General features: G+C 54.2%; 2 protein-coding genes across 2 annotated transcripts; both read right to left on the bottom strand.

Annotated features, from left to right (window-relative positions):
* Positions 1–610: 610 nt before the first annotated feature.
* HSPA12A-2 (Heat shock 70 kDa protein 12A) lies at positions 611–2,868 on the bottom strand (the record flags this gene model as incomplete). The annotated part of the gene is made up of 5 exons (XM_036634784.1): positions 611–943; positions 1,018–1,546; positions 1,597–1,848; positions 1,897–2,496; positions 2,666–2,868. The coding sequence occupies 5 exons, from the start codon at positions 2,866–2,868 to the stop codon at positions 611–613; spliced, it is 1,917 nt and encodes a 638-aa protein (XP_036499840.1).
* A 4,967-nt stretch (positions 2,869–7,835) lies between these two features.
* Positions 7,836–10,197, bottom strand: pit1 (Sporulation protein kinase pit1; the record flags this gene model as incomplete). Its single annotated transcript, XM_036634783.1, has 2 exons — positions 7,836–10,019; positions 10,081–10,197. The coding sequence occupies 2 exons, from the start codon at positions 10,195–10,197 to the stop codon at positions 7,836–7,838; spliced, it is 2,301 nt and encodes a 766-aa protein (XP_036499839.1).
* Between the last annotated feature and the right edge of the window lie 2,620 nt (positions 10,198–12,817).

Genomic DNA, 12,817 nt, shown 5'->3' with positions numbered 1-12,817 from the left:
CCCCAATAGGCTTACTTCCATCCAAAACAGGGCTGTGGCGAGATGCGTGGCTCCCGACCTTTTTTTCCCAACCACTGACTTACATGCTGCGCATGCACAGCCTCACTCGGCCCGCGCGGGAGTCAAGTCCAGCTGAGCGACGAGAACTCAGACACGAGGATATTGGTCCGGCGTCTCCGCTCAGGTAGTATCACCGTTGGCGTCGTAGAATGGGAATGTGATGTGAAAGAAGAAAAAATATGACCGTTGAGCATGTCACAGAGCATGTAATATGCAGGGTCGTCCAGGGTATTCGCCCTGTGGGATCCCAGAGCTGCTGTTGTTAGGCCTCGTTTTCGGGATTGGTTGGCATGTTAAAGTTGCCGTCTATTCCCAATAAGGAGAGGAGGAGCACTGGCGGATGCATGTGTCGGACGCGTCAATTGTGGCACAATGTGCTTCTTGCTTGGCGAGATATTGTGTTCTCGAGACTGGTTCCTCACGAACTATATATAACAAAAGGGAGGCTTCAACCCACGAGGTCCGCATTTCGAATTTCTTTCATGCCGAAACGCCCTCGTGCGAAATACCTCTTCCGCGCCAATTACCCTTCATTACGTCTCATTCACCCTCAGTGGAACTCGGCGTCGACACGGCCATACCTGACGCCGTCCACCTTCAGCTCAAATCCCAGACCAGCACTGTCGACAATCATCTCCAGTGTAAAGTCAAGATTGTCAAACTCCACGCCTCGTGTTGTTGTTAACCTTGTGAACAAGCTTCGTGGCACTGCTGCAAGATCTGTTGTGAGTGTGCATACGTGTATGAGGTCACGAGTGTATGCTGAGGGCGGTTCGTCCGCTTCGCATGCAATTAGATCGTCTGTCACCGTAAGGGACTGCCCAGGGCGGAAGTTTCGAGTATAGTGGAATGCGATAGGCTCCTGAGGTGATATTGCCTCGCCCTGCAATCGCATGTCGGTCAGTCGTCGTCCCCTCGGAGGTACGCTAAACACTGAGCAATAGAATTCAGACTCACCTTCGCAATGTGCCACTGCATGCGGTCCGACACCATCCACCGCTCCCACAGTGGTGACCAGTACCGCTCGCTGACCGAGTGTTTCTCTTCGTCGTACACGGTTGCGTATGATGTGCCGTAGTGGTACCGGGCTTTTCTCGATATCACCATGTTGCCCTCAAGTCCTCGCAGAACTGCTCCACGCACAACAGCCGTCCAGGCATACACAGGCTGCATCACTTCGATGGAAGCAGTCTCTTGCAGTGTGGTCATGGTTCCATGAGTCGGCCGTTCGGTGTAAGGTGGTGGTGCCGCGCTGTTGAAATGCGACTTCAGTCTGCGGTAGAGGTAGTCGCTCTGGCCGAACCCTCCGACTAACACGATCCCAGACACGACGCCGCCCGCTTGGCGGATCCCATCTACCTGGCCCTGGACAAGATCGCAGACCTCTTTGACGACAGGCTCAAATATTTCTTTGATCTCGGCGGCCGTCATGATCATAAATCCGCAGTCCAACCCGGCCTCTTCGTCGTCTGGTAACCCAGGGAATCTTGCCCAAATTAGAATATTTCCCTTTGCGAGTGTGAGAAGTAAACTTACGGTACGTTGACCTCTTGGTGCTCATCTTCGTTGAAGTTCCGCTTCACAAACTCTTCGAAATATCTGAGGCCCATCTGCCATGTTTTCTGTTTCTTGTGCATCATCTCGTCAAACCGGGTATGACCGAGCTTGTTCTTCACGTGCTCTTCGAATCTGTAGTTTAGGAATGCGCTTCCGCAAAGACCACCGGTTCCCACGGCAGACTCTTCGACCTTGAGCGGCTTGAGTGAAATAATTTTGTAGGCGATCAGACTACGGCCGTCAGCAATGTTTGCGTGTACTCGTCCGCGCAAGACTTACTCGACAGTTCCGCCACCAGCATCACATACAATGAAGTTGTCGCCAACGTTTAGGTGGTTTGGTTGGATGGCCTTCAGCGTGTAGACAGCCGCGGCTTCGGGTTCGCTGATCATTTGGATCTCCGACATGGACCCCATACCGGCTCGTTCGGCGGCTTGCAAAGTCGTGTTCTTCGCCGCGTCTGACCACACCGCTGGACAGGTCAGGACGAACTCGACCTTGGTGGACGCCATGAAGGATTCGCCGTATCTTCGAGTCAGGGTGTCTATTGTGTGCTTGTAGACTTGTGTGAGATAGTCGCTAACGGCATCAAGGACGTTCTTGTTGTAGCGTTTTAGCTGCGCCGCCGTTTCCAGCGGGCTCACGTAGAAAGGTAACTTCTGTGAGCGGTCAAGGAATAGTTTGATACACCGAAGGCGGGATTCCTCTGGCTTGAACTGGAAGCCCCATTTCACATTAGGTTTTGTGCCTTCGGGGGCATTCTGAGGAAAGTCATAGCTGATCTCGGTGGGCACCTTGTCCGACGTGATGCCATTGCCGCCGGGCCATGTCTTGATGATTTCGACATCGTCTGGTGTTGACGTGTAGACGGCGGCGACGCTGAGCTGAAGTCAGCCAAAGTGACTAGGGTCAGGCACGACTGCCAGTGCAATGATGGTGTGGGTAGATCACCGCGAATGAAAGGAAGCATCACGAAAGCGAAGGGTGCAAATAAAGAAGAAGACATCTCATGAGCATCATGACGGGCGTCGAGGCGTGCGCAACTCACCCTGAGAAAGTGGTACCAAAATCGACGCCAACAATCAGTCGATCGGCCGGGCCGAACAGCTCACGTGGGGGAGCCTGTCGTTGCGGAGGGCCATTGACGGCTTCGGTGGAGGAGTTGGGCGTGAAGCTGGTGAAGTAGCTGCTCCGGCTCGCTTGGTTCCGTAGACTGCTCGAGGCCGGCCGGAGGGGAAGATTGAAGCTCATGGCGGCAGTACCAGATCTGGATATCTGCTCACACCCATAATCCGCACGACGGGACCAGCGGCAGAGACAAAGCGAGCGGGACAAGCCCTCGCATGCGACCCTTGGCGAACTGACTGGAAAGATGGATCAAGGCGATACGTCGTCGTTTCGTGAGGTTGCGCAAAAAGCAAGAGTGCAGATCGTCTCTTCAGAACAGCAAGGCTACGGGACCATGATCGTGGGGGGAAGACGGTGGAGGAGGGGTTCGGTGGGAGGCGGGCGGTTTGGTGGCAGAAAAAAAGGAGGGAAAAGTGACAAGTTGAAGACGGCTTCGGGCCTGGAGCAAAGAGCAACGGCAACCGCCGACGATGACGACAAGTAACGACAGAAGGTCGGTTTCGACAGATACGAAGTCGGCTTGAGCCACGTCTGAAGTTTGGAAACGCGGTTTGGTGAGTAGAGTATTCTGCTGCCTAACGGATTCCCTGGTTTCCTTGGGATGAAGGAATGATGGCAGACGACAGCGCTGGCTGGTCGAGCGTGTGAGCGTGTACCAGCAATGTACCCTGACGCTGCCAGGTGGTTGTTGGTGGTGGTGGTGGTGGTGAACCGCAGGAGGGGACGTCGGAGCGTCAGGCAGAGCAGCAGCAGAGCGGGAGGAGCCAGTGCTGGTTCGCGACAGGGTGGTGCGGTGCAGAGCAATGACAGGGCAGAACACGGAACAGGCAGGCAAACACTGCCCCACGTCTCTACTAGTGTACCTCACGTCGCCTGTTAAGAGTTGGGTTGAGTTCCTAGGCTGAAGGGCGAGTGCTTCCTTCCTGCTGGCTTCCTGAAGCTGGCTGGGCTGTGAGTGTTTGAAAGCTGGAGCTGGTGCGCCTGAGGTAAAGGCTACTTGCTGTATCCGTACTGGCGCTGCGCTGATGAGGCGCAGGGCGAGCAGGGAAGGTTGGGGAAGGTCACTTGGACAAAGTACCGTGCCGATAAATGGCTGAGGTAAGCCACCACCAATTGGCCGATGATGCTCTTCACTGCAGGTGAGTGAGATGCAGCGCTGCAACCTGACTGGGCTGGACAGGAGGGGAGGGGAACATGCATCATCACGTGATGCCGCCGACGACAACAAGAAGGCACCTTCGGCCGGCAAACAACGCTCGACTTGCCCGGCGGCCAGGAAATCTCCCGAGGCGCATTCTTGGCGTGTCTCGCTTGCAAAAGGGCCAACGTACCTATCGTCGTCACTCATCACCTCAAAATGCCCGGGCACGGGAGTCTTTCCAGCATCTCGTCCGTCTTTAAATATCGCAGACCGCGTAGCCCATGACGAGCAACAGTCTCGTATTCCCATGCCAAGACACGCTGGAACACACTGACAGCTGTCGCTCCCTCGACAGTGCGCCGATTGCGTCCTCGTACAGACGCACGAAGGAAGAGGAGCCTATACAGTGGAGCTGCAGCTTCGAAGCTCGGGCTTCAATGCCGAAAGACACGGGGCCGACGCCTTAGCAAGCAATCGCTCAGGCACCGGGCAGCTCCATCGAGTGGTTCAGTCACGTAACACCGGTGGAGCAGAAAGACTCGTCTTGCCAAGGCAGGACTTACCCGTCACCACCAACCTCGCAAATTTCAATCGTCTGTCTACGCAAGCGGCTAACGTGGCAGAAGGAGCAGTTGCCATTGATCTTCATCTGGTTGTCCAAGCGAACTTGCTCAGAATGGCCAATCATCAAAGCCCTATCGTAACAAGTATCCACCAGCCAACGGCTATCAACCCAAAAAAAGAGTTTGCGACTAGGAGGAATCGAACTTCCATCTGCTCGGAACCAGTTGAGAGGCCACAACGAGCTATTCTAACCGTTAAACTACAGTCGCTTTTCGATGTTGAAGCTACTCCGTATTGTGGGATATGGACGTCCCGACTCAGGGCATGGAAGTGGACAACCCACATCCAGGGCTCAGATGGGTCTCGCTAGCTTTAATCCTGCAGTAAAAGACCAAGTGGGACTTTGCCCGGTAGAAGTGCTCAACTGGCAAAGGTTGAATGGACTTCCGGCGAATAGTGTCAATGAAGTGACTGATCCGTTGGATGTCTGGGTGGCTAGTGTCTAGGTCCTACTGACTGCAGCTGGCTTATCTGCCTAGAGGGCACTGACTAGCAACCCCGGGCAAAACAGACGCCGGTATTGTTGTTCAGCAAACTTCCGTGAGACCCATGAGACTGAAGTATCATTGAAGGCAGATCTGCATAGACTTAGTGACCATGGTCCTGGTTGCCTAACCCAGTTCTCGACGTTCACAACATCCGACACTTACGCATTGCCATACTCCTCATCGTTTACCTAAGTCTTAGTTTCGTCAATCTTGTCCGCTCTGTACTTGTCAACTCAGCCACTACGATCGTGTATTTGCTTTGATTTTTCACTCTGGACCATATTTATACAAATTTCATCGGCTAAAACCCGTTCTTCCTTATTGTAAGCATATTGTCGATGCCTCGTGGTCTTCGTTGTACTTGCTTCACTTGCCCTGAAAGTAAGCATGAACACATTTAAGGTTGAATAGCATGCATCTCAAGGTATCTATTGAAGAGCTGATGACAGTCGATTACTCCTCCTAGTATCTTATGAGTTGAGAATTCGAAACCCAGCGATGACCCAGCAAAGCGTAGTCTGGGCCTCACATACACCAAGCTCGTTCTCGTCTTTGCGCCTAGCTGCAAGGTCCCGAGGGTTTGAAATTACGGGCCGGGACGAATGCAGGCCCCGAGGATACTTTGGACTCCGGCTCCAATTTGTGCCACCAGTCGTTCATAGTGCAACCTCAATCTCGAGGCAGTTATCCGTATGTCGGCTGAAAATCGCGACACATCTTTTCACACACCCACAACAAGTGGGTGTTGAAAAAAAGCTGCTCGCATGTACCTGGCCGTTGTATCTGTGACGTGTATTCATCCCGACCCGTTACATGTCAAGATGGCTAAATGAAACCAAATCCAAACCATCTGAACCCCGAAAGGCTCAATCATCTCGTTGTCATAGTCCTCCCTGAACTGTCAAGTGGCTTACTAGCTTCCCTGAGCGTTCTCACAGCTTAGACACAAGGAGAGAAGATCAAACAAGCCTCCCGTCAAGAAAAGAAAAGAAGCACGGAAGCAAGCGAATCCTCGGTATCTAAACACAAAGTCGTCACTAAAGTCAGTCTCAATCCAAACCGGACTACTTGAGCCCTTCAACCCGGCACAGAGTTGGCACGAAATCCAAGACAGGCTCACGACATCTCACGCTTCCTTTTCCATCACCCGCCAAAAGAAAGCATGTTCGGTTTGACCACAACCAACTACATCATCCTCCCCCAGAATAAGAACTAAACCGCCGTCTCGCAGCCCACCTCACATACACCAAGTCTCAAGCCCCTCGACAAATCGACACAACAAACTCGCCCGGTTAAAACGTTCGATCAAAAGCAACCTCCTCTTCTCCCGAAAACACAACCCTATTCTTTCCGAGAGACATTCCCGCCAAAAAGCAAGAGACATCTCGGAACCACCCGCGGAAGGAGGCTGAGACCCCTCTCAGCCACAAAAACTCCCACCGATCCCCACCCCCTTCCTCCGTGTCCGCCTCACCTTCAACATCAACGACGACAACATATCAAAGACCCAATCACTCTTTCCAAAAACTCCACAATAATCGTTTCCCGTCATCCCAACGCAGAAGAAACCCCTCGTTTCTTCATTCATTTTCAATCCTGTTCGTCGGGCCATTTGAACAGACACAGCCACGCCCACCCGCCGCCCGAAGTCTCCATCCTCCGGCCCCCAAAACCGGCCGCAGCAAACCTGGCCCGCCCGCCCGATCCTCCCGCCCCGTTCGTTTCCTCCGCCACGTTACAACACAGCTACCTACAGCTACCTACAGCTACACAAATCCTCCTGCATCCCGCGCGCGCTCCCACATGCATGGACCATGCAGCACTCTAAATCCAGCGTTTAATTTCATCTGAACCATGCCCTCAGCTCCATGCAGGCACCCGGCGGTCGACGCTGACAATCTCTCAGCGGCCATCCCAGTATTGTGATTAAGCTTCACATCATGATTGCGAACGAGAGGAAACGGTAGATGGGGGTCATGACAGTGGATAATCTCTTGGATGCCACCTATTATGTAAATAAGTTTGCGAGACTTTGAAAATCGTCCGCCTACATACAGTCCTGTCCTTCTGACTAGGTTCTTTTTGTTCTCCCCCGCCTCATCCGCAAAACCAAATAATAAAGAGCGTTTTCCAAGCAGCGAACCGCTGCTGGACTCAATACCGCCGTAAGTAGCTATAGACAGATACCCTTGTGTATACCATTTGCGTGGGGTACGCCCCTTGCGGTCCGTGTATGTGAGAAATATCCGTCAGGGCAATCTTTGGCCACATGGCTTTCCTTTCCCCGAATCTTCTGACGTGTCCAGCCCGCAGAGAATCTAGAAAATATCGTGCCTTTGTTTGCCTCCCTTAAAACAGAGAAAGATGTGTGACCATTGTTGTATTCCCTAACCATATGTTTTCCCTCCCAATCCCTCGGACCGTATTCTCTGTGTTGTACCAGATTGGGAGACTGCCACTCCTTGCCCGCGTGAGCCCTTGAAAACAAAAGAAATGTTGTCTTTGGTCGAGGGCGCCATCGGCTGCCCGCCAGTCTATAGTATCGGGTATTTCGAAACAGATGAGTTGATAAACAGCAGAAGGAAATTGTGATGTGCGCGATAGCGAACGCAATGCCGCCTTGTGGTATCGAAGATATCGTAGAATAATCGAAATGCCACCCTGCTCCCAAACATTTGGGTGAAAGAAAATCGAAATCCGGTGTGAACATCGTCTTCGTCTGATGACGAGATTGATACGCCGGCCAACGCCAAACACCAGGCCCATGCATGTGAATACACAAGAAACTTTTGAGGTGAAATCCCCGCGGCCCTCTCAGAAAGCCTGCCAGTTGTCACCTAAAATCGGTTGCTGGCAGCCCAGATGCTTGCCGATGCCGAAGCAGCCCATTCGCTTTCCTCATACGGAGGCGTGGGCCACTTGTACTGGCTCTCAGCGCCGTGTGACTTCTTCAGGTCCAGTGGTTTGGGGGTGACTGCCTCGTGGTTCTCGCCGAAGAGAACGCCGTTGCCGTTGGCTGAAGGTGACGGAGTGGGGTACGGGTTTGCCATCGCGAGGTTGTTGGCCATGTGTGGCTTTCCGTCCTTCTCGAGGCGCTTCATGGCTCGGTGTGTTGAGTTCAGAACCTCGTCCAGCAACTCGTCCTCCTCATCGGGCGCGTCGTAGTGTTGGACGCCTTGAACCGCCTGTGACCTGCGCGTGCGACTGGAGATGGGGCCGGTTCCACGGGCAGCACCCATGAGGTTGTCCACAGAGCGCGGCTGGTGCTGCGGCAGTGAGTGGTGCCTCTTCAGGGTGCTGTTGGGAGTGATCAGGTGTGCAGGGGGAACGGGCGCGTGGTCGCGGTTTTGCTGAACTTCTCTCAAAGCCTTGTCGAGCGGCTCGTAGATTTCGGCGGGCTTCGGCGGAGGAGTAGGCGTGTTGTCAATCACCATGGATGACCTGTTGCTGTTCCAGGGACCACAGCCGGCTTGAGCCTCGACATCATCGGAGTTCGGAGACATGGGGGCCTGGTGACGACCAGAAAAGCGGCGGGCACGTTTCCTGAGGTGGGAGAAGAAGCTCTCCTTATGGCCGTTGGGGGGCGAGGCGAGACCGCCGTTGCCGTTCAGGGCTCGCTCAGCTTGCTGACGGTGGATTTCGGCGTAATGGTTAGTGCTGGACGCAACCGACAACTGCCTGCCAATTTTCTTCTTCTCCTCGGCCTGTAGGTGGCGTTGGTTGCCGTTGGCGTACGAGTCGTTGTATCCGTTGCTGGCCTGAGCAGTAACGGCATCGGAAAGAGGGGAGATCGGGCGGATCGTGGGCAGTATCGGCATGGGGGCAACGTTCGACGGGCCATTTGTCCAGGTCGTGCGCTTGGACTGAGCAGGGCGGGTCTTGGCAACGGGAACTTCGTTGGTTGTCTGCGAGGGTACGGGGGAGGGTCTCGGGGTTGAGTCCTTAGAAACTGTTTGAGCGACGGCAACTTCTGCACTTTCCGAGCGACCGATGAGCGACTTCCTGAACCAAGACGGCTTAGAAGCCGTGGGAGTCGACGAGTTTGAGTCCTTGCCGCGGCTGATGTCGGATTGCTTGCGACCGAGGATTCTCGAGGCGGATGACTTGGGCCGCAGAGGGTCAACGGCGTCAACGAAGTACTCGTGGGCAATGGCCTGTGTTGATGTCGGGCGCGTCTTGGGATCCCACATCAAGCACCACGTAACGAAATGGCTCAGGGAAGCAGGCCACTGCGGCGCCTGCAAGATCGTGTCCATGGCGTGGGGTGCCATCTTAGGGAACGAGAAACCCAACTTGCCGGCCAGTCTGGTACCTTCTCTCCACTCACCGCCGCCGACACGAGCTCCCTGCTTGTTGTACCAGTTTCCGGGGCTACCCATGATTTCACACACTCTCCAAACCTGATCTACTTCGTTACCACCAGGGAAGAGAGGCTTCAATGTGGCGATCTCGACGGCCATGGCGCCGACTGCCCAAATGTCGACGGGTGCTGAGTACTCGCCGGCACGCAGGAGTACTTCGGGGGCACGGTACCATCTCGTCGAAACGTACGTCGTGTAGGGCAACTTGGAGTGGGTTTCGCGGGCAAGACCGAAATCGGCAATCTTGACGGTGTAGTTCGGGGGGGTCGAGGGAGGCGTGACGAGGGCGGAATACCTGCGGAAGGAACCGACGGTGTCTTGGTGAGAAGAAGTGGACACCAGAATGTTCTCGGGCTTGATGTCGCGATGGAAAAAGTGGTGGGCGTGGATGTGCTCGAGACCCTGCATAATCTGGAAAAGAATGCTCTTGACACTGGCGTTGTCGAGACACTTGTGGTCGCGAGCCTTCATCAATTGGTACAGGTTACCCTCCATGTACTCCATGGCAATGTGCAGCTTCTTGCTGTAAGGGTCGAGGAAAATGTCAAGTGCGGGAACAAGGTGAGCGTGGTGAGGAAGGGTCTTCAAGAAGACGACCTCACGAAGCTCTAAGCATGGGGTGAAAGACTCAAAGGTCTTCTTCATGGTTTTGATGGCGACCTAGAAATGCAATCGTTACCATTTGTGCTGCAAGAACGAAGATCCATCTGCAGGTACTTACCACCGTACCGCGACGAGCCACGCTAGCACCTGCGCTACGGACTCTGGCGAGAACGACACTGCCAAAACTACCATCGCCAATCTCCTTGAGAACCTCAAATCGATCTTCGAGAGCCATGTTGTTGGCAGAATGAGATGACGACCCTCGATGGGTCAAATCGTGTGCGACCGTCATTTTGTCTGTGTGCGTGGGGGGATATGATCGTTGAGTCCAGTCAAGATCCTCGTGATGACGGTGTTTCTGAGGCGAGTCAGCTGGTCAAGGCCGCTTCGTAGGCGTCTTAGCCTAGACCGTACCAATGCTGTGCCTGCTTAGGAGGAGCTCTGTGCAAGAGCAAGATGCGAGTCCTGTAGCATTCAGACCGGTCTGATTTTCGAGTCGATGTTGTATGGTATGCTGTTGTATGTAGAGGTTGTTGGTGGTGGAGGTGGATTGTTGTAGATGATGTAGAGTAAGGAAATGGTATGCGAGTGTTGTTTGTGGGTGATGGTTGGAACCGTAGAAGTTGGATATAGAAAAGGCGCGAAGAGAAGTGACTGGGATAAACCAAGAGAGCGAAACCAGATGAAGGAGAGGAGACTCGAGAGGGACGAGCAAAGTCAGGAGGTGGTCGATATTATTAAAAGGGCCAGGTAAGGGTCCAGGGGTGGGAATGGAGCTAGAACCAGTCGATCGGGGATGGATCCTCAGGCGTGGATGTTCAGAGGGTACGATATTCTTGGAGGCGTGGGTCGAGATTGCGATGATGAGGAAGCGACCCTAGGAGAGGAGGGATTGGCGACGGGGACAAGGTCGACGTCGTTTCCTTGCACTGTTGGTTGTCCTTGGGGAGCGCAGTATCCGTATGCTTGATGTCGAGATTGAAATTGAGATTGAGCATGAAGGCAGGAGCGAGATATTGTATGTGCGATGTGCTTGGGTGCATACACTGCCGGTGCAGGTGCTGGTGCATGTACCTGGTTATGGAGACGCAGTCCGACCAGAGCGTTAGGCGACGGGTAATGCTTGCACTAAGGTATCCGTCTTTTGGCGGGGAGCAGCTGTGTCGCAGAAGAGCGTTAATAAAAAAAAAAAAATTGAGGGTAGACCAGGAGGGGCAGCTTCAAGGAAAGAGAGTGTGCGAGAGGGGAGGAGCGAAGCGAGAAGGGAGAGGGCGGGCGAGGGAGGCCGTGAGAGCGAGTAGAGGCAGACCAGCAGAGAGGACTGGGATGGGGATGGGCGGCGATGGGTACGGGTGTGTGCTTGGAGAGCGGCGAGCCAGAGAGAAGAGAGGCCGGGAGTGAGAGGGACGAAGGACAGCGAGAGATGGAAACCCACTTACGATCCAGCGAGAGTGATTCACCGTGGGCCGCGTCGGGATGGGCGAAGGACGAGGGCCTGAAGCGAGGGCGAGGGAGGGCAATGAGAGAAAGAGAGGTCGATTGATTGACTGAACGCTTGATAAAATGGAGCGAGGAGCCGGCCACTATGCCATCGACGACTCGAAGGTGACCGGGGCCCGTTCTTAGCATGAATGAATGAATCTGGGGGGGTGAGAAAACCAGAGAGGAAGCGTAGGGGAAGGGACGGAGCTGTCGTCGATAGGGGCCCAATTTCGCTAATGATCCCGGGGGGCGGGCAGTCGTGCTTTTTTTTTTTTTTTTCCTTCCTGCCCTCCTTCTCTCCTGTCCGTCTCTGCCCTTTTACTTTGGCGGGCGAGGGCCAATTTGCGCTGGGGGTGGGTGGATGGTGGGCAAGTCTTGTCCAGGGGAGGGGGGCGTGGTCTGGGTGTCTGGTCTAGGAGTCTGGGACCTGGCAAGCCTGCGAGACAAGGGTCAGGATGTCTGGAAAGTGAAGTGACTGCAAGAGAGTGAGAGACTGAGAAGGTGTGTGTATGTGCGCGCGCGTGTTCCAGAGAGATGTACCTTTTTCCCTTGCCGGTGCTGCGAGGTACAAGCTCTCACTGTGAGAGTCTGTAAGTACCTTTTTTCCGTGTGTGAGTCTGCACAGCGTCGCAGACAGAACAAGAAATAAAAATAAGATAAAAACGATTATGGTGGGATGCAGGGCCGACCTTGGTAAGATTACCCAGGTATGTTCGGACGTTGGTTCAGGCGTCTGTCTTCCCGCCCGCCGTGTGTAGTGTGTGTTCGATGTGGTGTGCAATGGCGTACTACGCGTAGTGCAGCTCGTTCGGTTTTGCTAATGCAAATTTCAACAGGAACAAGTTCAATGTTTGGGGATCGCTGCGGCATAGATTGGCTTTATTGAATTATAATCCTGCTGGTTTCCCGCCGTCAGCGAGCTGTCTGTTGTGTCTGTTCCTTCGTCTCCGACATAGCGACACTCATCGTGCCCACTCCCGCACCTCTCTGTTCCTCTTGATTGACGGACGGTTGGACGGGACGACGAGGGTGCTCATGCATTTGCAGCTCCTCTCCCCAAGTCCAGTCCAATCCAAGTTGATGGGACGTGACTTGATGGGGCGGCGTCGCTGCTTGATGAACTGGCACAACCCGACTGAGTATCGACGTCCGGGGCGGTCGGCAGTGATGGCCCAGAAACGCTGCCTCGACTGCCCGAAAGAGCTTGGTCTGCGTCCCCATCAGTCACTCGCCCAGAGATCATGTACCTGTTCAAGGCACCATGCAATGTGCTGTACGGATACTGCGTTGCCATCGACATGGGATAACGCGTTGCAGATTGCAACGCGCAGCACCAGTAGCTTCATCGGCAACATCAGCAAAAATTAAAGACC

This window comes from Colletotrichum siamense (genome assembly GCF_013390195.1).
Source record: "Colletotrichum siamense strain Cg363 chromosome Unknown KSG_Cg363_contig02, whole genome shotgun sequence".
Lineage (NCBI taxonomy): Eukaryota > Fungi > Ascomycota > Sordariomycetes > Glomerellales > Glomerellaceae > Colletotrichum > Colletotrichum siamense.
This window is presented reverse-complemented; position numbering and strand designations above follow the sequence as displayed.